We start from the raw sequence: 25,704 nt of genomic DNA, 5'->3' as shown, positions 1-25,704 counted from the left end.
TTTCCTAGAAATGAATGCAAGACTTTCAGAGAAAACAAACTAAGTTGATAGTCTCAAGGACAGGAGCGCAGCTGAGTTCACGGGGTCCGGGATTCTGGCCCTGGTTCCACTGCTGTTCAGGAATTCTCTTCAGTAACAACTGAATAAACCTCGGACTCCTCCTGCTCTATTTTCTGTGACTTTTCCCCGTTCTCCATTTTTTAAAATGGTCCAAATGACTCCCAAATTTGATTACATGCCTTTTGTCATTTCACTTTGCTGCTGTTAGTGCTTCTTATTGCCACAGATCCCCTGAGCTCGGGGGTCCCTGGGAGCTGCTCCCACAGCTCCCACAGGCTCAGYGATGCCTGTTTGTCCTTGGGAACATGCACTCAGTGATTTGGCTGCTGAATTAAAATCCTCATGCACTGCTTTGCTTTTTTTTACTGCTTTGGGTACAAAGTGGAAACTTTGGGTTCCTTTTGGAATGTGCTTTTTAAATTGGACTAAAGAGCTGCAGCATTCTAGGTTATACATTAACTGAAATATGTGTTTTTCTAAAGAAGAGGCAGAGGTAAGAAGGAGGAAAACAAAAGAGCACTCTCCAGGTTACTCCCTGTGTGAGAATGAGTCAACTCCAACTACTGCACAGCACAAGATCCTGCCTTTAAAAACTTTCTGAAATAAACTGGTATTTGGGCAAGGATTTTCAGTTCATTATCTGAATTTCTCACTACAAAAGAAAAAGAAAAGTGAAGAAAATACCTCTGTTGGAAGGATGAATTCTTTGTGGCACAGTATTCTCAAGCTCTGCCCTAAACACTGTCCTTACAGATGGGCACTTTGGCACTGCTGCACATTGGTGGCCTGAATTTGCGAGATTTCCAGAACTAGAATTGTTTTGGAGATAAACCCACCTCTTTAAGGCCCCTTAAATACCAGCTCTTTACAAATGCATCTCATTTCACAGAATCACAGAATCACAGAGGTTGGAAAAGACCTCCAAGATCTTTAAGTCCAACCTGTGMCTGATCCCCACCTTGTCMCCAGCCCAGAGCACYSAGTGCCACCTCCAGGCACTCCTTGGACACCTCCAGGGATGGGGACTCCAAACATCCCTGGGAAGCCCTTTCCAACACTTGACAGACCTTTCTTTGAAAAAAATTCTTGCTGAAATTCACCTGATTTCCTAACTTTTGAGTGGCCCTGTTGGGCTCTAGTCCTTCTCCTCCATAAATGTGACAAGTGCAATGGGGCTGGGTGCTTTGGCGAAGCTTCACAAACACCCCAGGCCTTGATGGAAAYGGAGAGGGAGCAGAAGAGCAGGGCWGAGAGAGGTGAATTAACAGCAGAAAAAAATGAGAACTGAGGCTTGCAAGTTTACTGAAAGACCTAGAAAGGTCTGAAGAAGGTAAAAGCGTGGGTGTGAAGTTTCTGCGTGAGGGGGCAGCTGTGGCAGGGGTGAGGGGCTGCTCCCTCCCCTCACATCCAGCACTCTGCTCACCAGCCTGGAGCTCAATTTATCCTCACCACTCCAAGAGCCAGCACCTGGGCATGCAGATAATGAATCCTCCCCGTGAGGAATGTGTTCCTCAGGTGATAGATCATCATACCAGGCTTCATTTCGTGCCTGAATTTTGCAGAACACGCTTGTTCTGTATTCTCCAGGGTACCARTCTCCATCAAACCAACCCCAGAAGAATGAGAGTGCAGTCACAGCAGTGCTGGGGAGAGTCACAGCCCAGGGCTGGGAGCTCAGCGGTGGCAGTTTAATAGACCTGCCATAAATGAACGGCACGGCAAAAACAATGTGCTGTGGGAACCATAAATATGTGATTATGAAATAACAAGCCAGGATTCCCAAAGTGCTAACAACCTCCTGGCATTCCATTTAATAACAATAAATCTGCCATGGCTTGAGTTAAGTGAATTCCCCTCAGCGTATTAAATTCTTTGTTTACAGGGAGAGTAATTGCTGTGACTTTTAGTGCAAATAAGACATGCCCAGTCCAGGGCATGTAAAATTGAGCACGGGCACCTCACACTAAGCTGAAAGGCTCCCTSTGACATTTGGGGAAAACTCCCTGAAGTGTTCTCAGACAGCAGGAYTTGTCTATACCCATCCCTGCACATCCCTGCAGCCTTTCCCGAAGTGCTGGGGACAGGAAGGGGTTAAAGTCTCCTGGCTGTGGGCAGGRATGGATTGCAATGTTCAATGTGCAGTGTGTCAGCTCCAAACCGAGTGGGGAGGTTTCCGTGGGAGCAGCAAGGTCAGATCCCAGCAGCAGGAGCTAAGGATTTCTGAGTCTAACCTCGATTCTGACATTGACGGTTTTATGAGTTTGGAGAAACCAGAGAGCTTTGGCGTAGACAGATGGAGGATCAGGAAGCTCACCCACCTTACAAGGAAGTTTGGCAGGTTAATTAGGGTTTATTTCCTAGTGCTCTGCATGTGAAAAGTGCCGGCACATACACCTGACAACATTTACAAATGGCCACAGATAAACTGAGAGAGCTTTAAAATGTTTGTTGCAAATGCAGTGGGAGCAGCAGGAATGGATCAGACACAAGAAAGGCATGGGAATGGTGTGGTTTTCCAAGTTTCTAAATWCCATCTCTCAGGCCTTGGGGCTGTCTAAGAGTAACAGCCTTGATTCAATTCCACCACTGAGAACTCCTAAGGGTGACAGGCAGTTACTAAATGGACTCCCAAGGACACTGGGTAGCCACTGCCCAATACTGGAATCTGTATACAAATGGAGCAGTGGGGAATGGCCTTAATTAAGCCTCAGGGAGGAGCAAATGTTGAAAATAAAATTGGCGTCAGCCTAAGGGTCCTCAGAAATAGTCACTGAATGGATGTTAGGGTGAGAAAAAACCAAAGTGGATAATGAAAATTAATTTATACACAATGGCATGGGATAGAATTGGAGGCACAGAGCCGCATACAGAATGAGGAACTCCTCAGTTGGTTTATGCAAACCCTTCCTGGAATTCTTATGAAACAAGAGGCTGCTCAGATCCTATCAGGTTCCTAAGTTGCGATCCTCGAAGGAGATCAGAGGGTGGAGGAAASAGAAGAGCCCGGTTCTTTTCCCTTTCCCACGTACATCATACTGAGATTCCTTTTCTCCATCAATGCAAGGTGATTGCAGGGACTTAGGGAGTGTTCCTGGGACCATGCTGGAAGTCCTTCTGACCCAGAACTCTGCTCACAGGTGAGTTGTAATTATGGCAAAACTCTAGAGGGACTCAGAGACCATTCGGGTTTACTTTGGACTGTCTTCCTTCCTGTGTGCCTTAAGAGGAATCATTCTTGCTTTATACCAGACTCCTAATTATGATTAACCTTAATATGCCCCTTTGCCATCCYCAATGCTTCCTTCCTATGAGGTCCTTTCAAATGTGGCTTTTCAAACCCTCTCTTTCAAGGAACCCCAGCAGAAATGTGTTTTTATTGAACACAGTTTGCAGAAATATATCTCACCATGGGCTGTGAGCTGCTCCCACACGTGGGGGCTGGGAGATGGATGAACCAGGAATGCCRTGGAATTCTCTTCAGTTCCAGCAGTGGCAGAAGGAGGATTGATSCTATGAGTAAAAGAAGAAACATAAAAAGCAGCAGTGAACAAAGCTGAGGGATGGGGAAGGGCTGTGGACGGAGGCAGAAGGGCTGGCCCACTCAGAGAGACAGATTCACAGAGGGAATTCTGTTTTGTTCACAGAGGGAATTCTGTTTTGTTCACAGAGGGAATTCTGTTTTTCATGCCTGTAGCCTTACGCAGAGGAAAAGGAGTTTTCTTTCTCCTTGAAATGACAGCTTTTCCAAACAGCAGCCCACTAACCACCCTAAGGAAAGGGAGAGATAACATAAAAGGTGATTTTTCCCTCAACATTTTTTTTACTTTATTTACCATTATATAGTAGCCTGTGTAGCTGTTGAGCCTTCATTTTCCTCTCAAAATTCACAATTTCTTCCAAAGGCAGTAAGGTCCCACCCTTAAAAGTGACTGGAAGCATTCCATGAAACTGATTGCATGCAAAACCTTCCTTCGTGGCTGAGAGGAAGATAGAGCTGGATAAGGAATTGTATTTCACTTTGCCAAATTAGTCAACACWACGAAGGCAGCAACCACTCAGTAAACACAAGGCAGGACCTGGCACCTTCTTGCAGATGGACAGGCAGATAAGGCAGCAGAGAGGCAGCACATCCCAGCTTCCCAAAGGGCAGCTCRTATGGGTCTGCACTGTTAGCATGGAGCTCTGGAACAAAAGCAGATAATCCATTGAAAAGACCCTTTCTCTGCAGAAAAAAAAAAAGATGGATTGGAAATACAATAAATTGGCCCACTCCGTACCTCTGAGACACACTGGGGCTGTTCAGTGGAACTTTAAATATTTGCTCTTTCAATGGTAAAAACAACAGATTCCTTTCAGGTTACTGTTTTTTCTGAGTCCTTAAATCTTTTTTCCAAGAGGATTATGAATAAGACTCCAACCTTCTCCACAGCACTGCAACACAGTCTGATCTCTCCTTTGAATCATGTCTCTGATTCCTCAGGGGCTCCTCATGCCTTRTTAGATTTCATCAAAAATTACAGATAGCTTGGATTCTACATTAACATCAGGGCCCAAAAGATTGTGGATGCTCAAAGACATGCAGAAATCCCATCCTCAGATCCCCTCCCTGGCCTCTGTGGCCTTTGTGAGTGTTGGTTACTCTGGGGTGTGAAACAGCCAATTCACATTTCCTTGCTGTTTGTCTCGTGGCTTATTGAGCCAATGCTCGCTGTGTTTGTGTTCCAGGTCTAACAGRATTATTTATATATAAACCAGACCCATCCTTGTTTGTTCAGATCAGTTTTCTCACTGCATTGTTGTTCTATGACTACTCAGCTCCAGAGCTGGAGGATCTCRCAAGCCTGGTTGGGGTGATGCACATCTGTGGCTGGGGACAGAGGCATCTGCCACGTGTGAGCACAGGGACACCAGCTGGGCTGCTGGCACCCAGAGAGCTCGGCAGAACTCGCTGGTTTTACAAAATCCACAAAGGCTTTGAGGGGTCCTGTCCTGTTGTGGTGCTGTAAGAAGAGAAAAAAGGGAAAGGAAGGACTGACTGCCACCAAAAAAGAGAGGCAGAGAAGCCTTTCCTGCTGTTCTACCTGCCTGTTGTTTGGCTGCCAAAAATTGTACAGCCTTTGCCTTTCCCTTGTGCTGCAGTAAAATCATGGATATCAAGGGGGGAAAATGATTTCCTTGGATTTACTGTGATCTTCGAGATATCCACATTTGGTATTTCTCCTAAACTTGTTTTTACTGGGCTGAAAATGCTARCARCATTTTGGCTGTGTTGTTGTTGTTGTTCTTCAGGTGAAGGGCTGCTCGGTCCAGGTTCTGTTCAGCAGACAGCACACATTTAAAGTGTTCAAAGATCTGTTGTGACGCAGGACCTGAGCAGTGGCAGTGGATTTGAAGCAGACTGCTCATGCTTTGTTTCCCCTTTATTTTGGTAACACCAAACAGGATTTTGTCTAACAGCACAGAAATGATGAGCTGATATGAGTTGTTGTGAGCAGCACTAGCAAAGAGGAAGGAAGCACTAAATAATTGGTTGAAACTCTTGGCTTGCCAGAAAATAAGATAAACAAGGTTGGCAGACACCTCACAGAGACGGTGCAAGGGAATTCCATTTTCTTTTCAGGCTCTAACGCAGATGTGTTTCCCAGCTTTTTGCTGCAGATTTACAAACACAGCGTTCATTGCCCAGCAGACACAAGAGACAACCTCCTCCCTTTTCCAAACTCAGGGAGCTGGCTCAATTTTAACACAGCCAAAAGCCTCTTCTCTCTGCAGAGCTGATGGGCACTGCAGAGCGTATTCTTAAGGGATCATAGAATGTACCAGCCTGAAAGAAATGCTGTGTTTGTGTTTTGATATGCTGGTCCAGCTCTCTAATACACCTGTGCTGTGCTGCTGCAGGGAACAACACCCAACAGAGWTTTGTATTCTCTGTGGCCATTGGCTGTTTGGTGCCAACAATCCCAAAARCCTGCTGCTTTGGGTTGGCTCTGGGTGAGAACACGGCACTGCACCAGRTTGTATTTGAAGGGTTACAACTGTGTCTAAATGGAATAATAAAATAGGAAAACAAAATCCATCCRAACAAGAAAAGTGAAGCTCTACAGGAACGAACCAAGGCATGGTTTAGCCCCCTGCCCCTTCCTGCTGTCTGTGGCTTAGGAAGAGAGGAGACCAGGAATGCACTGTGGTGCTTGGCTTCCAGCTGCAGAGGCACATGCAGCCATCCCTCGGGCAGGAAGGAGCCAGCAGCTCTCTGTATCTGCAGGGAGAGGGACAGCAAAGCGGCCAGGGCATCACAGAGGGGGCAATTAGTGACTCTGGTTAATGAGCTCATCTTTCTGTGCATGGTGGACACGAGGCTAGCCTGGGGATCTGTTGGGATTGCAAAACCTGATGGCACAGAAATGGGATTCCTAGTCCCTGTTTCAAAATAGGGCTGGATATCAGAGGGATGGATTCCTTGGGGGCAAGATTGTACAGCAAAACACRAACGCGTGCAGGAACTGCAGACCTCTTGTGCTTAACAGGGAGCTGAGTAAGAACAAGAAAAATGTTCTCTCTTGGTTTTCTGTCAGTAAAGCTTCCAGTTTCTTGATGTTTCATACAAATGAGACATCTGCTGACGATATACAACTGCAGAGACTTCCCAAGGGAACGTGCAACAGCAGTTTATGAAAGTACCAAGAGAACATCGTATGAGAAAAAAATAACAAGCTCTACAAATGGGGTGTTGGGTAATATGGTTCCTGATACAAATTTAGATTTTTTGAGTCAATGAATGTTGCTCGTTGGTTGAACAAGGCACAGACCAACACTCAGTGCCCTGAAGAGGCAGAGAAGAGCTGCCACCACTGGTGTCACCTCTGTTCACAGGACAGGAGCAGTCTGAGGCATCTCTGTGTGTGTGTGTCCACACTCGTGTGTGTGCCCCAGTGTGGGCTGCTGAGGCTGGAACTGGAACAGCAAAGATAAAACCCAATGAATAAACACACCAYATCACTGCCCACGGCAGCAGCATTACAGAAAATTTCACTTTGCCCGGGGTGCACAGGGCTGGGAGTCTCTGTGGCCTCCTTGTGCCAAGATTTACTGCCCTGGAATGATGTCACTAACAGGTTTTTATGCTATAAGTCAAAACTTTTCAATACTCATTCAAGGGCAGCAGGAGATAAATCACTGAAAACCTGTTTCACCAGCAGGTTAGTTTTGTGCTGCAGGAGAACATGTGGRGAACACAAATTCATGAGGCCTCTCTGGGTTCTCTGTAAATCATTCTCACCTCTGTTTACAGTAAGAAACTGTGTTGGAGCTGTCCTGGTGGCTTCAGATGCCTCTTCTTAAAGATTTCTTCATTTTGATTCACTGGARGCACTTTGGAGACACTACACTACCTGTATTTACCCGACTTTTTTTACAGGGCATCTAAGCCAGGCATTCCTTGCCAAACACTTTTTATCTCTACTGTCTCCCCTGGGGATGCACTATTTTAATTTTTCCTTTAATTTATTAACCAATGCTTCCTCCTTACACCAGGGGGGCGGGGAAGTGCTTCACAAAGTGCAATAAGCAGTGAAAACACYATCCAGGCCTGGATTTACCTCTCCAGGGCCATCCCAGGACACATCTGCTCCACGTTGCAGGTTACCCCAGGATGCTGGGCAGCCTGCAGGGAGGAATGCAGCAGCAGCATCTCAGGATTTGCCTCCAGTCAACGCCCTGGGATGGGTTTTGGGCAGCAAAGGAGCCACATATAGAGGAGAACGAGAGAGATGGAAACTCTCCCCTCCAGAAGYTTGCCTGGCTCCACAGGAGATGAAGGGATTTTGTCACAGCAGCTCAGGCTATGCTGTGCAGGAAGAGCTCCACTCTCAGTGGAGGGAGYCAAGGAGCTCAGTGGGTGGGGACAGTGTAGACAGCACTCAAGGTACAAGAGGAATGACTTAAAAGGGCATGGGAGGATTTCCTAATGAAAGAATTGACACCTCAGTATCCAAGTAACAGTGAAAATATGCCTATGAAGTAAATTTTGCAGTCTTACACCTTTAAGATATTTCATCAGAGTTTTTGGGAGCTGTGYTGTAACAACATGAAGGAGATGTGGTGTTGTACTGAACTTTCCAGTGGGCAGTTTCCTTCCCACAGCAGCTCTTGCATTTGATCAACTCAGCCTAACCCCCTCAGTCACTCTCAGCTGAGCCCTGACACACCTTCCCTCTCTGATATTCTTTAGTTGTGTTCTTCCAGGGTCTTGGAACAGAAAAGGTAGAAATTGGAACGTACAGGGAGCTCTGAGGTGTGCTGAGGAAGAGCTGGGCCAGCTGAGCTGGGACAAAGACCAGCAACATAGAAACTGCAGAGAAAGGAAAGCATTGRGATGCTTCTTGAGATCCTCACAGTATTCAAACACGCAGCAACAGCCAAACACCAGCTCCACACTGGAGCYTGGGTGAGTCCTGGCCTGCTGAAGGCAGCCCAAAGTGCCCACAGGCTTCAGTGAAGCCACTGATTCTCCATCAGCCTCTGGCATCTCAGTTTAGGTGGTCAGCAATGGAATTGGGCTTATCCCACTGTGCACACTGGGAAAATGGATCTGCCAGTGTTGTTGTCTTGGACCAGATTTCATATTGGAACTCAGAAGTCACACCTCCCTGTGTATCACTTCCCTGTCTCCTGAGAAACTCCAAACTCTGCCCAAAAGGCAATTGTGCAAGACATGGAAAATGGTGCAAATGTGTGTTCCATTAGGAATGAGGATTTGTGATATTCTCAGCCCTGCAAGGATTGATCAAATGGACCAAGCACTTCAGTCATCTCACTAAGGTGCATGAACAGGCTGTTCTGAAAATTGGCCTCCAAGCTGTCAGAGAAGGAAAACATGCCAGTGATTCTGTGGAGGTGACAGGGATGAATTTGGGCAAAGAGAAGAATAACACTTCAGGTGACTGTAACTGTTCCAAAATAATTACCTAAGGCATCGCTTAGCCCTGTATTTAAAGCAAGATTTGTTCCAAGACATGTGAACAAAGGCGTTTGAGAGGCACCGTGCAGCTCTGCCTCCCTCTGATGCTGCTGGGCTGATGCCACCCCCGGGCAGGGACCAGCCAAGTCTTGGTTAAAGTCTCCTCCTGCTCCTTGAGAGGTGACAAGGCTCAATCAATCCCCCCGTGCTGAGAGAATGATGAAAAGGTGACAAGCACGGCAGGATCCTCTCACTGGTCTGTCCAAATGTTGATCAAAACTCACTGAGGGCAGCAGTGAGGAGGGAGATGATTCCTGCCCCAGGGAGATTTGGGCTTTGTTGGGGAAAAGCAGCATCAGTGTTGGCCACTCAGGAGAGGTGAAAGGGAGAGTTAAGAAAACTGTGGCCTTAAACCAGAAAGGTGCAAGCTATGAGAGATGTGAGACATTCTTAATGTTCAGAATTAAAATAGATGAAAACAAAACCACTGTCTGCACCTTCCTGCAAGGGCAACTATTAAAGCCTCTTAACACACCCACATGAACTTACAAATCTGTCTGATTAGACAAGGCAGCAGTCCAGGATTGACACAAATGCTAAAATATTTAAAATCTTAAGAAAACTGTWTTATAAGAAATTATAAGAAAACTGTGTAGCACCGGGCAGCCTAAGAATAACAGAGTGGATGGAATAATGAGGAGAAGCCGTGGGAGGCAGCATTAATGAGCCTGGTGTTCTGCAGGCTCCTGCCTTGTTGCTGCCTGCAGGTGAGGGCCGGTGGGAGGGCTGGGCTGGCTGCTCCTCCAGCCCTGGGATCCTAATGGGATCAAACCCCGGCCACAGCATCCAGGAGAGCACAAAACAGCCTCTCCCGCCTGCGTGCATGTTGCTTTCCCCGAAATGACCGTGCCTTCCTTGCCGAGCCGCATTTCAGCGAGAGCAGGGCCATTTTCCAGCCCGCACAGAGGCTCACCCAGCTGCCCCTGCCTCGGTGGGGAGCGGGGTACAGCGCTTGTGCTTGTGATTCTTTCTCAATCGCTGCCATTATTTTTAATGCTCCGCAGAAACCATTCTGCTTTTTCCTCATGCAGGCTGCAGCAGTTGGAAAGAGCTCCATTAGTTCACCATTTAGGGGACATTGACAGGGCAGGTGTACCGCAGAGAGGTTCACAGCTGTTGACAGCTCCTCGCAGCTGGGATGGTACAAAAGAAGGAGCACAAGAAGGGCAATTTGGTAGGTGACAGGCTAATGGGTTATGCCTGCAACTGGYGTCAAGGGATAGAAGGAAAACTGTTGGACGGTGTGCTAGTGGCCTCATTTTACTAAAGATTAGTGGTGAAAAATGATTGATTCTGTTCTGGCAAGTTCTGCAGGACTGCGATGATAACGTTGGAGCTCTCTGTGGCTGTAGATTCGAACTCTTAGAGATCACCTGGTGTTGAATATTTTTTCAGGCAACAAAACAAAGGACCACCCTATTACTCTTGGGTCTAGAGGGAAATTTTTTAATGGAGTGGGCCCCTATCTCTCTGAAAAATGTTTGCTGCAGTACTGAGCAGTCACACAGGACATTCTGAGCCAAAGGATTTTATCAGAAAAAGTATTTTCTTGGTGTCCAAAGTTTTTGACAGTACTTTGTAAATAATCGTTTTGGTGCTGATCCAGCAAAGCACTTAAGGGAATCCTTAACCTTAAGCACAGGAGAATTTCCTAGATTTCGGTGGCACCATTTATACACTTCAAGACCAAGACGTGTTGAAGTGTTTTGCTGGATCAGGTTTCCTCAGCATCTCCCCCTGCCCAAACTGGAGCTCGCTCTGCTTCCGATGAGGCCAGGCAAAGTGCCCGTTCTGTGACGCACAGTCGACTCCATCATCTTCCTTTGTTTTTCCTCCTCGTGCATTTAAACTGACTTTAAACTGAAAGACCAAACTATCAGTGACATGCACAGCTGAGACCTCAGCCTATGGGGAAGGTCTTATAAATACCTATATGGCATGGTAATTTCACACTTTAATAACCTTTTACAGATACAAATTACCTGAATACATGTTGCAGGGAGAATGAAAACKATAATTGAAACCTGTATCAAATTCAAGTTGTGAAAAGGATATCTCTAGAACACTGCATTATGATTTCGGCAACCAAATATAAAGATTAAAATCCACAAAGCCTTTAAGCAGATCATGTGCAGTCGTGCACATATACAGCCAGAAAATCCACCAACATCCCATCAATCTTAAATTAAACGTGAGGACCAAGTCAAAAAAAAAAACCCTTGCAAGATGCCTGTTCAATAAATAAATTAAAAACATCACCACAGACCATCAGTCAGGACTGAAGTGTTGCCTCTGCAGACTGGGAAGTACTCAAACCATTTTGCAGCCTCACTTTCTGCATCTCTGCAGAGATTAACATTCCAAAAACCCCACAACATTCAGATTGGGGGGAAATCCAGAGCCTGGAGGATGCTGCAGAGAGAGGAAAGGGCAAGGGAACACGAGCAGGACCAAAGCCAAAGCCAGAGCTAGGAGCTGAGACCCAAACAGCTCACATTCCAGACGGAAAAGGTTGTTTGTACAACAAAATTCTGAATTGTGCCAAGGTCTTTGCAGGTTGTGGCGTAGCAGGGTGTGTACAACCTGAGGATGTTTCTCCCTTGTGGGAATGGATCAAACAAAGCCCTGGCCAGACCCCATGCCTTGTTTGAGGCACAGTCCCTTGTTCCCACAGCGATATCAGGCTGCAGCCCCAGCCCTCARCCCTTCTCCATACAGTTCTTGAGGMTGATAGTGAGATCCTCCCCGARMTGTTTTCCAGAGCCTRTATATTTCACTCCAGACGCCTGTCAACCCTGAGAGGCTGGAAGAGCAGACACTGGAACCCACATCCACTTGGCAGCACACATCTTTCTCCATCTCCCTCGGTTTTTACCATCTCAGGTGTTAGCTGAGCTGCTTCGGCGCTTTAGGGGCTGTGGGACTTGGCATCAGAGCCCAGCTTGGTGTCTCACCCACAAGCAAGAGCTGACGAGCTTTTTCTGCCAACGCTATTCCTCAGTGGTGGCCCGGGGAGTTGGGCACAGTCCCAGGTCCCCCACAGCCCGGGGGGTGGCAATCCCTGCCCGCAGCCATCCTACATGGCAGCAGCCAGCAGCAGTGACCCCATCCCCACCGGCGCACCAACCCTCCTCCTCCTCCTCCTCCAGCTGCTCTGATCACGCAGGCAGGATGGAGGACATTGCCAAATTTTGCTTGGCTGGACTTTGATTTTTATTTTTATCTTCTACAGCTTGTAAAAAGGCTTTTAAAAGATGGGATATGTCTCTCTGTTTTCCCCATGGGCTCCGCTTATTTATGACTTTTTTCCCTTTGTCTCCAAAGGGGCTCAAAGTAATGGGCTTGTTTTAAGGTCCCCCGAATGAAAATGACTGCATTCCCAGGTTGCCTGAGTATGGTGCCTCCCAGAAGTTGCTTTAGGGTTGTTACCGCAGGACCAGCAAGGGGAGCTCAAGCCTTGTTTACGGTAGGTCCTGCACTAATTCTCTCTGCTAGCGAGGTGTTTCTCACCCCAGTGCGTGACCCGAGCGGGGATGCCCACGGGATGGTTCGTGCTTTGGCGGGCGGGGGCTGTGGCACGACGCGGGGCAGTGGGAGGTGGAAGCGAGCGGCCGGTGTTCAGGCAGGAAGAGAACCGAGAGGTGAGAGGGTCGGCTCGGGCCCAGCCGCGGAGAGCTGCTGAGCGCCGACACGCCAGCGCCAAAAGACGCGTTTTTCTAACCAAGTCCACCCAGATGCGCCAGCTGCCAGCCGAGGGGGAGCGGGGGAGCGGGGGAACAATYCAGCCGGCCCGGGGAGGGTGGTCCGAACGGACCCCACTCCATCAGCACCCGAGGGGGAAACCGGGGCAGCCGCCGCGCCCCCATCCCCGCCCTGTCCCGCCCAGCCGGAGAGCAGGGGCCAATTCAGGCGCTGACCAGGGGCCGCGGTGACGGGGATGTCCCCAGCGGTCCGGGCCGGGCAGCTTCACCCCATTCCGATCCGCACGCCGAGGTGCCCAGCCCGGACACTGCGGCGGGGCTGCGGCTCCGCGCCCGAGCTGCGCCAGGGCAGCCGGTGGGGCAGCGCGGAGCCGGGGGCCGGGCGGGCGCCGCTGTCGCCGCGGCGGTCACACGGTTAATCGCGCCGGAGCCGCGGCACGGGGCGGTCTCCCCGCCGCACCTCCCTCCCCGCGGCCGCCCCCGCCCGCCCCTCGCTCCGCCGCCGGCGCCGCACCTGCCCGCAGCCCCGCCGACAACTTTCYCTGCCTGTTGCGCGCACCGAGCTTCGTGCCCGGCGGCCCCGGCCATGGGCACCGCGGGGCAGCGCCACGGGTAGGCGGCCCGAGGGGGTCGGGCCGGGAGCGCTGCCAAAGCTCTCCGCCCTCGCCGATCTCCGCCGCCGCTGCAGCGATCGCTGCCCCGCGCTCGGCGAGCATGGAGGTGCAACTGGGGGTCGGTCGCGTCTACCCGCGGCCGGCGGGCAGGACCTTCCGCGGGGCTTTTCAGAGCTTCTTCCAGAGCGTCTGCGACGCTTTYCAGCCGCCGCGGGAAGAGCCGGTGGCCGGGCAGCCGCCGCCGAGCGCGCCCTGCCCGCCGAGCCCCCGGCCGCCGCCGGACTCCCCCGCCTGCCTGCCGCCCCCGGCCGGCTGCCTGCCGCCCCCCGAGCCCCGCGCCCCCGGTAAGGCGATGCCGGCCCCCGGCCCCGCCATGGGCTCGTCCTTCCCCTGCGCCGGAGAGCTGAGGGAGCTGCTGGGCGAGGCGGGCGCGATGCCGCTGCTGCCGCCCCCCGAGACCGAGCCGGCGGACAAGGAAGACCCGCTGGGTGACAGCGCCCGGCAGCTGTGCCGCGCCGTGTCCGCCTCCATGGGGCTGGCGCTGGAGGCTCTGGAATCGCCTGCAGAGCCGCTGCCCCGCGAGGACTGCATGTTCGCCGTGCCCRCCGGGCCGCCCCGCGCCCCTCGCCCGCCCGCCCGCGATCCCTCGCCCGCCTTCGAGGCCGCYCTGGCAGTCGAGCCGCCCGCCGGGCCGGGGCTGCCCCGCGGCTTCGGCCGCGTAAAGCTGGAGAGCGCGGCGGGGCCGGCCACGGGAGGCGCCTGGGGCGGCCCGTGTCGCTTCGGGGCCGAGCTGGTCCCCGCGGGCCCCGCGCCCCCCTGGCCCACCTTCTTCGCCGAGGAGGGGCAGCTCTACGGGCCGTGCCCCGAGCCTCCCGCCGGGCCCGCCGAATGCCCTGCCGATGCCTGGTACCCGCCGGGCCGGGCGCCGTTTGCCGCCCCCGCCGCCGGCATCAAGAGCGAGTTGGAGCCCTGGGTTGAGGGTTACGCCGGCGCCTACGGCGACCTCCGGTGAGTACCCGCGTCCCGCAGCCCACCGGCATGCCCAGCCTGCTCCGTGCTTCCCGCCTGCACCGGCATCCTGTGCCCGCATCCCTCATGCCACCTTCTGCACCCCGYATCCCACCGCCGCTCCGCGACCGCCCCGCCGCCTGCCGCAGCTGCCCCGCGCTCACCGCGGCTCCAACCCCGCCCTGTCCTGGCTGTTCCCGCCTCGGTGCATCCCTCCGCTGCCGACCCTTCCCTTTTGCCGGGACGCTGTCATTTGGGACTGGCTRGGCGAGATCGTGCCTGGAATACCGCGGTGCACGCCCGGTGTCGCCGCCGTCCCGTGAGGTCGTTGCGTTTATGTTGTTTCCTCAAGCATCTGTTATCCAGCTGCTCCCGGCCGCTGGGAGCGGGGGAGATCGGGACGCTGTGCCCCGAAGCACGGACGGACCTTGAGATCGAGTTAAAATCTTCCCAGCTCCTTGTCCCRCCGAGAACTGCCTGCCGGGAATGCACTTTGCAGAGTAGGGAACCCCGAATGTAGTGGCAGAGAAACATGATCACCTATGCATTGGGGTGATTTTAAGTACAGGTAGAAAATGCGTTTTAAAGGAGAGCTAGAACAGGTTTTGGGAATGCACCAGGGGATGAGAGATTTATTTGAGAAGTAAGATTCCATCAAAAGTATTTTTTCCTGGTGGATTAACCTCACAAAAAGGAGATGAACCATCTCGGTAAAATACGTGTGCAACATCCAAACCAGCGGGCACCTGCATGCTCACCTGTCAGCACAGMAAAGTGTGGCTGAGCTGCTGGAAATGAAAGGGAAACAGGTCTGCCCAAGGGATTTTCTSCTGGCTCAGAGGCAGCTCCGTGAGGGAGTGTGTGAGGCCTCAGCTGGKGTTTGCATCGTGGGAGTCCTGCATCCACACACTCGCCTTGTGATGCTCAAGATGCTGGGAGCAAAGGCTGAAATGAACAATTAGATTTTACCTCTGAATTAGCACTGGGCGACTGTGCTGCCTCTGGGCTTCTTTGTGCTTTAAATGCTTCATTTGGGTGCTGTGGCGATTTCCATCCACACAGTGATTTACTGGGGGACTGCACAGAGATGTTGAGGRCTTGGCAAGAGAAAAAAGAATAAAAGCAATGACAGGTCAGAAAGAGTGCAGCTGTGAGCATCATCCAGCTGTGAGCTTTGTACGTGGCAGGAGCTATGCAAGCTCCGGGTGTGCCTCTRGAGTCTGGATAAATCTCTGGTGGGATCAGTGCAGGGGAGGCAGGGAGGAATCAAGTTGGAAAAGTTCAGCGTTCGGGTGCTGGTGATGGCGGTGCAGGTTTGTTCCGAGCTTTGCCTGCGGAGCCTGTGCAGCGGATTTCACRCAGACAGGGAGCGCTGTGCTGAGGAGAGCAGCTCTGGGCTCCCGTGGAGGTCTGCGGGAAATCTGGGGGGCTGGACCAGGCAGCAACAGGTACATTTAGCCCGGGTCTTGCCTTAGAGATAAAGGATCTCTTCCTCATTCCTGTGGGAAGCGCTGTCTACTCCTTTTCCTTGCAGCTCTGTTCGGTGTGCTGTGCCTGCTTCCCTTGGCAGACTTTTGTGGGATCAGCGGGGTCGGAGCTGGCACAGGAGCCTTTGCAACACCAGTACGTTGTCCTTTGAACGCCAAGGCTCGTACAGCACTGCCCTGCTGCTGCGAAGGTGTGATGGGGGGGCTGACATCGTCTCTCTGTGTTCAGATGTGATTTTCAAACACCGTAAGGAAAGCAGAACGCTTGTGGTCTGGCTCAAGCCATACGTGTTAATCGCTGCCAGGTTTACATTTCACCCTAGTAAATTCTCCATTAACTTTACAACGTGCTGCCAGCCCATTCCTGCAGCTTTGCATTTTCTTCTGGACCTGTGGGTGCCAGCACAGGAACAKCCTCTGCTGCTGCTGGAGCTGGAGCTGGTGGGTCGAGTACCAGCATCCCAGGCAGCAGTGCCTGTGGGAAGAAAGGTTCGTGGGAGCTGAGAGGCTCTGTAGTGAAGTTCCCCGATGGAAGGATGATTGGTTTCTGGACCTGCACCCCTCTGCTGTCTGGTGCTGGGTCTGATCTCCTGCCCTGCTTGACCTTGAACATGGAGCTTTCCCCTCCAAGCCTCAGAGGGTGCAGCCTCAGTGCTCTGTGGGGACAGTGAGGGGCACTGCTGGGCTTTGACAAGCCCCAGTGATGGGMAGCTCAGTGCCCTGTGCCTGGGGATGCTACCAGGGGCAGAGRCACACACAGCCCCCTCTGCTTTGGAGAATAAGGAGCATTTCAAGKTGTGCTGCTCCTACTTTCTTCCCTMTGAATGGTCCTGCTGTCTGCMACCAYGATCAGGGCTCTTCCCTCACATATGAAGTTCTCCCAAGCACCAACTCTACCSTGCTGCAGTTGGGGCCAGGTATGGGCAGGTATTTTTTTAGTTAAACACCCTCCATACTACACTAAAGCATGAGCAGTTTTTAATATTTGGGGGATGCCAGGGTTTAGAGGCACTGACACATCTCAGAAACATGGTGGGTATGAACACAGTTTGGTTTAATTTAAAGCTTTTGTTACATTGTCCCTGACTGTTCCAGTCAGGCTTACATGTAATTAGCAAATTAATCCCAGGTTTTGTTACCCTGTGGACTTGAAGCTGTTTATCTTTGTGCTCTGGTTGTTGCATCATTACTACCAGCAGTCTCTGAGGTGACTAAATAACCTGTTTCAGGAGCAAGATGCTGTACCATCAGAATAAATCCAAGGTTCTGCCATCAGAAGACAAATTCCAGCGGGTGGGAGGGGATTGGCCTCTGATTTAGAATGAAATGGAATCAGAGAAGGAGCTGCTAGTGAAGCAATGGAATCAAAGGGKAGAAGAGGATTTAAGGGGCTTTTGGCTTAGGAAGATCTGCTGTCCACGTAGCTTCACTGTTTTGCAGCGGCATTTRCTATCACTGCTGTTTTCTGGTGCTGATATTGGTTGGAATCCCAGTGTTTGCTGCTTACATCTACCTTTGGTTCCTTTCCCCAGTCTGGCTGCAGTCACTTGGGTCAGTGCCACGTGTTTATTCATCACCTGTCTCGATGGCCCTGTAATCGTTTCAACTCTGTGATTGTGATAGGCTTTACAGATAACACCTACAGTAATTCCTGCCTATGGAGGGAGGAGATAAGGCTGACAATGAGATGAAGAGATGAAGGGCGGCTGTTATTGGAATGAGAGATGGAATGAGGCAGGAGGTCGCTCTCAGGGTTGCCCTCACTCCCAGTCCATGCCCAGCAGCAGCTGCTCTGGCATCTCGGTCCCAAGAGGGCTCTGGGGACCCCCAGCAATGCTCTGGCAGAACTCCAAAGCCCTTGGGAAGGGGGTGACCCTCCCCCCTGCTGTTGTCAGTGTGACCTTTCTGCTCTGGCTGTTTGCCATGGGATGTAAATATTTCTTTTGAACACAAGGGGACCATGGCAGAACGTTGTGTGGGCAGCCAGTCCCTTCKGCCCCTATGGACACGTGGACAGGAAACTTCYRGTGGCCAGGAGAGTKGGGATGTGTTAAACCTTGTMGTTGGTTCCTGATAAATAAAGAAAACAAAACCGAATTTCTTCCTCAGCACCTCTCACCCTTTCCCTGCTCAGAGACACAGGAGGGCTGTGATAATCCAGCTGGAGCTGGGTTACAGAACTCAGGGCTTGGCTGAATGTGAGCTGGCACGAGAGMAGGCTGTGGCAGGGTGCATGTCTGTCAYGGCTGGAGATGAGGTTGTGAAACAMGGGATACTCTTGGGGCTGGGTAACTGGGGCTGCAGGGATGTGGGAGCTTTGCTCAGCGAGGAGAGCCCCTCAGCACAGGGGGAGCAGCCAGTGGGCACTGCGCTGGAGCACGGCACCAGTGGTTCCTTTTCTTTGCTCTGGAGCATTTATCAAATCTCTTAAAATGGTCTCCTCCTTTTCCCCTCCCTCCTCTGTCTGTGCCTCCCTCTCTTCCCTGCTCTCCTGTGCTCCAGCTCTCCCTTATAACTGGGAAGGGGCAATGGATCAACCATCAGGGTTTGGGCTCACATGCAGGGTGTCTGTGTGGGTCCAGCTGCTTTGAGGGCACACAGCATCTCTTTGCCACTTCACTGCTCAAAGGCAGACTTCGCCCCRTTCTCCTCTGGGCTTTCCCATCCTCTTCTTCTCCAAATGTCTTACCCTCTGGAAGTTGGTTCCACAGTCTCATGCTTGGTACCAGCAGTGATTATTCCACCCCAGTCCTCTCAAGTGCTGGCTGCAGTAGAAGGACAGGCTTTATGTGGCATTTGGTGCTGGAAGCAGCTGCTGAGAAATCAGAAAATTTTGCCAAAGAAACAATCCAAAAGCCAAAAAGCTTCAAGAGCATCGGTGGGTTGGAGTCACACAGGTTTTTTGCGTGTTCTGCTGAGGCTTTAGGGTAGGAAGYTGCACAGGAGCTGCTCATGGCAGCTCTGGTTCTGCTTGTGCAGCTTTTACATTCTTCCTGCTGTTTACAGCTTCCCTGGTATTTATCCATCACACAGATGAGCTGTGCTTTGCACCACTCCTTGCAGCCAGTCTCTGGCACAACCGTTGGTTTTCCTCCTAGCAGAACTTCATTCCAGATTGAGAGCCAGTGGGCAATGGGAAGTGCTTTGGTACTGCTTCTGAGATCAGAAGAGTGTGTCAAAATACTGACTGGGAACGAGAGATACAGCGTGCTTTGTAGCCCAGGGAACAGGAGTCATTCCCGGGTCAGGATTCCCACTGCAGAGATGGGTTTTCCCCCCCCCGGGGCAGGATCCCCATCATGGGATGGGTGTCACGCCCTGGGACAGTATCCCCATGGCGGGATGGGTGTCACTCCCTGGGGCAGGATCCCCATGGCGGGATGGGTGTCACTCCCTGGGGCAGGATCCCCATGGCGGGATGGGTGTCACTCCCTGGGGCAGGATCCCCAAGGTGGGATGGGTGTCACTCCCTGGGGCAGGATCCCCATGGTGGGATGGGTGTCACTCCCTGGGGCAGGATCCCCATCATGGGATGGGTGTCATTCCCTGGGGCAGGATCCCCGTTCCGGGATGGGTGTCATTCCCTGGGACAGGATCCCCATGGTGGGATGGGTGTCATTCCCTGGGACAGGATCCCCATGGCGGGATGGGTGTCATTCCCTGGGGCAGGATCCCCATGGTGGGATGGGTGTCATTCCCTGGGGCAGGATCCCCACCACGGGATGGGTGTCATTCCCTGGGGCAGGATCCCCACCTCGGGATGGGTGTCACTCCCTGGGACAGGATCCCCATTCCGGGATGGGTGTCACTCCCTGGGGCAGGATCCCCATGGTGGGATGGGTGTCACGCCCTGGGACAGGATCCCCATGGTGGGATGGGTGTCATTCCCTGGGGCAGGATCCCCATCACGGGATGGGTGTCACTCCCTGGGGCAGGATCCCCATGGCGGGATGGGTGTCTCTCCCTGGGGCAGGATCTGAGCCGTGGGCATCCCTGGGCGCTGGAGTTGGGATCGTGTCCCCGTGGCACGGAGTCAACAATTCCTGGAAATCGCTGTTTTCGTCCCTTTCTCAGAGCGAGGAAGGTGTGGGACCGTCCGGGGAGGAATCCAAGCAGAAACACTGTAGCGAGGCAGCGAAGGCGAGCGGCATCCAAGGGGCGATGCCAGGACCCTCCAAGGCCACGCTGGGCTCCGGCAGAGACAAGAGCCCGCTCTGTGTCCGTGCCAGGGGTCAGTTCTGGGGCCCGAGGGGAGCTGAAGGCGGATTGTGGATGGGCAGTGGGAGGAACAGGCACAGCGGAAACTGGAGCAGATCAGAAATCAGAGCCTGTGTGTGCTCCTGAGCTGGGAGGACAGCTGGAAACAGTRCCATGTATTGCAGGAAGAAATCACAAAATTTCCTGAAACAGAGAAAATTTGGCATGTTTTTGTAGTCATGTTTTGGTGCGATGAAAACCATTTCATTACACAGGGTTAAGAGCAATTTGTGGTAGAGAACAGTAGCTCAGTTCTCTGGGTTTCTGTGCTGTTCCCATGAATTCCACTCTTGGCACAGACCTTCATTCATAATTTATAAATTGCTGGTTTGAAGGTGGCTGTCCCAGTTTGCCAGTTCTCCATTGCCAGTTGCTGTCTAGACTTGGAGCACTCGCTGGAGGCTGCTGGGTTGGTGTTTGCAGTGGATACTTTCTGCTAGAGATTGTGGACTTGAATTACAAAGGAATGAAATTGTATTTATTTTATCATCCTGTGGAATGTTTTGAATTTATCAAATGAGTGTTTACTGAAGGAAAACTATTCAGTGGGAGACTTTCTATGACTTCTAGTAAAAACTGTTTGTTTCTGAGAGCTGCCCTGGAAGGTCCTGGAGCTCTGTGCAGCTGTGGAACCTTTGAAATATATATGAGAAGTGAAGATTCCCCTTGCACAGCTGCTCAACCTCATTACTTTGTGCAAGTGAGTTTAATTTTTGGGAGATTCTCTGCAAAAGGCCTGTCTGCACCTCAGACTGATGCAAAGCAAGTGCCACAAAGCCATCATGGACAGCCTGGGGAGGGCAGCTTGGTGACACCATGTGCATGTAGTGATGTGGCACAGGGGGCACAGGCACCTCCCRCTGGCATCACCATTGGGTGAGATGTAAGCACTGACCAGAGCAATCTCCTCTCACCCTGGATGAGCCCAGCTCTGTGCCATGTTCACAGGAAAACAGCAACAGCAGCGTTTCCTGTGGGGGCACTGGATCCTTCCCAGCTCTTTCGTTTCCTCCGGAGATCCAGCATGCAGCGCACACAGGAGGCACGTGTCCCRTCTCATGTTGTAGCAGAGCATTTATGCCTGGTAAACAATTAAGAGGCAGACAGAGCCACATTAGCCCTCAGTGCGTGCCCGGTGGTGGCCTTGGCAGTGCCCGGTCACCCTGGTATCGCCTGTTGTCACACACTGCGGGGACCAGAACCGTCCCTGTTTGTTCACAGCAGCAGTGGTACGAGGGAGCTCATTGAAATGAAAAGGAGCTGGCCCAGTTGTCATGGCAAAGACTTGTGACGGAGGTTCTCCATCCATATTCTCTCTTGCTTTTACCACCACCGTCTGCCTTCCCTGATCTGCCTGTGCTGCTCACCCGTGCCCAGCCACGCTCGATGCCCCTGCCTGCTCCGGGAGAGGGGCACAGGGAGGATCAGCCTCCTTGGGGACACCTCTTTGTAGGGGCAGTCCTGCTCACCCTGGCCAGGTGCCTGCAGCGGACAATGCTCGTGGGTACCGCGGCGTGTGCGTGTATGCTTTGTTCTGTTTTCGATCTRGCCATCGATTCTTCTTTCCAGTATTACAAAGTGAGATTCAAAGTATCCTCTAATAAAAACACTCCCAGCAGTAGTAGTTTACTGCTGAAGGCGCTCATGAGCAGCGATTCAGCGAGCCCCCAGGCAACCTTGAAAAAAGGAATTGTCCTTTTTGTGCCGGCAGGGGCTGAGGTTTGGCAGCAGCCCCTCSGTGCGTGTGAGCGGCCGCAGCCCCGGCAGCGCAGCCGGGGGGTCGGGGGGTCGGGCTGGCTTTGTGCTGGGCTTTGTGCTGGGCTCCGTCCTGCAGCAGCGTGCTGAGTGCTGGACTTTGCAGCCCATCCATGGCCCCGTTCACCTCCAGAGCCCCCGGTGCCCTGTCCAGCTCCCAGGACAGCGTTTGCATCAGGGGGGTTACGGGAGTGCAGCATCGCGCCTCGGGATAGCGCTGGAGCCGCCGCTCTCCCCGGGGACCTGGGGCTCGGTTTGGCTCGGGTCAGCTCGGCTCAGCTGCTCCCATGGTGCTGCCTCTCCCTGGTTAGTGCATCTGAACRGAGGCCAGAAAGAGCAAGGTCACCCGCTGCGCTCTGGCTCGGAGCTCCCCAGCCCCCGCCCGGGGACGCCTCTGCAAATAGTGAGAACAAAGTCAGGTGCTGACACGTCCTCAGAAGTGGTGAGATTGGTTTGTAGGGACACAGACCTCAGATTAAGTGATTTGCAGTAGTAGAAATAATCTTAAAAGTATAAGCCAGTTCCCCAGGTATTTATAGTTGCTGCCCTTTACCCCGAGGCACCCAGGCAGCTCGGGTGTCTGCAGGGCTGGATTACACCCATGCTTTCCACAGGTGTCCTGGTGGCTTCCCTGTGCCACCCAAAGGGGAAGGGAGCCCAYCCTAATGAGTAAAGAATGATTCCCAGGATGACCATTGCATTGCCTGGTGTGTGGGGCTGGCTGCACCATGCTGGGCTCCTCAAAATACAGCAAAGGTGGCTGTCACTTCCCAAACAGCTCTGGGGGCAAAAGAGATGCCTTAAGTCAGGATGAGGGTCAATGCAGAGCYACCAATACTGGGACACTGATGGTGCTGGTCCAGGACACCCTTGGGATGGGGACAGAACGCTGTGAGCAGCCTTAGCCAGGATAAGCAGCCAGGCACAGGCACATTTACCATTTGRCRTGTCTGCCCTGAGATCTGGGTGCTCCTGGGACACGTTTGGAGTGTGCCTGGGCTGGCAGAGCCCTGTCAGGCTGTGCAGAGCCGGGGAGCTGCCTGAGAGCTCCATGCAGAGTCCCAGCACCCCTCGTGTACTGAGCATGGCAGCAGCCATGGCAATTTACCTTTGATGTCTGTAGCCAGGTGTTTGTGGTGGTGCTGGGGGGATGTCCTGGGTGCTGCCTGACCCTGATCCTGGTGCCAGCTCAGGCTCAGGCTCTTGCTGGAGCCTGGGGTGTGTGATCATAGACTCARGGATCTGTTTGGGTTGGAAGGGSTCTCCCCTCCATGGGYAGGGACACCTCCCACCAGACTGTGTTGCTCCAAGCCGTGTCCTGCCTGCCCTGGTGAGTCCCCTGAGGATGGGTGATGYGTGCTGGTGGGTGCCCTCTCCCTCACACCAACATGCTCCAAGRGCTGGCTGCAGCCAGGGGCTTTGGGAAGAACCTCGGGGTCAAATCCTTCTGTGTTCCAGCAGCATCTTCACCTGCCAGACCCCCATSCCACTGACTGCTTCTGGAATTGCTGCTAGCAGGAGTAATCCCTACAAATGTCCAACGGGAGGCTGCAGAGCTCCAAAAACACATTTTACAGAGGATGTGCTCGGTCCCTGGGATGAGGTGGGAGTTTGCTTCTTTCCCCTTGTGCTCTCYCTGCCTGGGGATGGATAGAAAGGGTTTCTTGCCTCCCCCAAGATGACACGACACTTCTTTTCCTGGTATTTTTACCACCCCTCAGCATTCTGGCTGCTGTTACATATTTTAGCTGTGTTTGCTTCTTTGCTGGTTAGAAATGGCAGAAAAAAAACGCTTTGACCTTGGCCTGTGTGCTGAGAACAGAGCCCARGCACAAGTTTCTGTATCACAAATTTCCTCACGAAGGCTCCTGCCTCCTCCCCCTCACACCAATCAGCAGAGCAGTGTCTGCAATCTCCTGACCTGCTCTTGGGGGGGGGGCTGCAATCGGATATCTCAGCAGCTCCACTTTCTTCTCGAAAGAGGAATACAGGGAAGGAATTTTTGTGCAGATTGGGTCAATAGYTTTCATCCAGGAAGCAATTAGGTGTGTTGACTGGAAAATGAAATCSCCCTGCAAAGAGAGCTCAGATGATTTACTGTTTCTCTTGAATTGTGCGCGCGTGTGCACATTTGTGGACGTTCATCATCTTCCCGTGACCATCACACACAGATAATGTGTGTGTTCTCTGCTCTATGAGGAGCATGCCCATCCCTCAGTGTGGTTCCTGCAGCATTCCCGCTGCAGCCGTGTCCCTGGTGGGTGGGCACCGTGCCCTGTGCCRCCCACAGGAATGAGAGGTGKCTGGAGCTCTGTGAGCCTCTGCAGGCAGCACAGGGCTCGGTGTGGGATGGGCATTGCTGCCTCTCCCCGCTCACACACCGAGAACCAGCCCCCAGCTCAGCCCCATTCCCCCTCCTCTGTTAGCAGGGCAGGACACGTGTCTGCAGCCGTGGGTCCGGTGTGCACCGTGACCCCGTGGGCTGGCTCTGGGCTTTGTCCTGTGCATGCTCCTGTGCTCCAGAACATGTGAGGTCATCCCAGTGAACTCAGCCTGTTCACATGGATTTCGTTTTTTTCTGGCTCTCTGTAATTGGCTTTGTTTTCACGTGTCCCCTGTGGTCAAAAAGTCTTTTCCCWGATAATAGGATCTTCCCCTTACAAAGAAATCTATTACTTCCCTGTCTGCTCCCAAGTCCCTCGAGCATCTTCAAATGGTTAGAAAAACAATAGCAGCCCAGAGACATTATTCCCTTTCTTGTTTACKGCACAGCTTCTGCCAAGTGCTGGGTCCTTGGTTCTGGGCCGTGTTGGGGGCGATTTGAAGAGGGAGCAGAGCACAGTGCTGGGGAGCYTGCAGGATAGAACATCCCACTGGAGCTGTGCTGAGGCTTGGACAGAGCTGAGCTGAGATGGGAGCTGGGGTTCTGGGGGGCAGCAGTTCTCTCCTTGCTCAGTTCACCCTCCCTTTTGCTGTGTGGCTGCTTAAACCTTTGGATTATGGCCYGAGCTGGAGCAGTTGTCACGTCCAACAGGGATAAGGTGGCAGCCTGGGGTTAGCAGGGCGGCTGGCCAGTCCCTCTGCTCTGGATAGCAGGTTATRGAGGGGGCTCAGTGTGTSCTGCAGGATCCCCTGGGTGATATCAGCARGGATCTGTTAACCCCTGGCTGTGCTGTGCCCTGCTATCGTTTCAGAGCTGGGGTCAAGGCGGGTGCACAGCCGCTGCGGCTGCCATGTGTCCTAAGCTGACTATCTCACTGCTCACTCAGAGACTCGAGAGAACACTCTCAAGGCTGGGAGGCCTAAAATTAGATGTGGCATCTGTGTTTTGGTTTGCAGGYGGGCTTGAAAGAAAATGACTTCTGGTTGCTTTCATTCCTCGCCTGCTTGGAAGAGCACGGCAAAGGAGTAGCGGGCAGGGCTTTGATCCCCGGTGTGCCAGGGCTCTCTCTGGACATCGCTGCCCAGCAGGGCCAGTCTGAGCTCCAGCATGGCTCTGTGGTGATGGGAGGAGCCCCCAAATCCACAGCTCCCTGGACTCAGATGGTTGCACTGGTGCAGGACTGCAGGGCTCTGCTGTCTGTGTTTCCCCAGGAATGCTGTCAGCCCCCAAAATGACAGGTCTGACATGTGCCACGGAAAGAGCAAACTGGCATCAAAGCACTGTTTCCTAGTCCATGCCTGGCTGGGATGCCCTGGGTTCTCAGGTGTGTGCCACTGGGGTTGGGACTGGTGCAGCTGCCCATCCATCCATCCATCCATCCATCCATCCATCCATCCATCCATCCATCCATCCATCCATC

General features: G+C 52.6%; 1 protein-coding gene across 2 annotated transcripts in view; it reads left to right on the top strand.

The window, feature by feature from the left end:
• Positions 1-2,863: 2,863 nt before the first annotated feature.
• AR (androgen receptor) overlaps positions 2,864-25,704 on the top strand; it is a 47,053-nt gene continuing 24,212 nt past the window's right edge. Inside the window, exon 1 of one of the 2 annotated variants that reach the window (XM_057381011.1) lies at positions 2,864-3,197. In XM_057381011.1, coding sequence (XP_057236994.1) covers positions 3,118-3,197 — 80 coding nt within the window. In that variant the 5' untranslated portion in view covers positions 2,864-3,117. Of the gene's footprint in view, positions 3,198-13,286; positions 14,403-25,704 lie in introns of those variants that run through there. The other variant, XM_057381009.1, reaches the window with a different exon arrangement.

Source organism: Malurus melanocephalus, unplaced genomic scaffold (genome assembly GCF_030028575.1).
Source record: "Malurus melanocephalus ecotype Western Australia unplaced genomic scaffold, MMel_1.1 scaffold_486, whole genome shotgun sequence".
Lineage (NCBI taxonomy): Eukaryota > Metazoa > Chordata > Aves > Passeriformes > Maluridae > Malurus > Malurus melanocephalus.
This window is presented reverse-complemented; position numbering and strand designations above follow the sequence as displayed.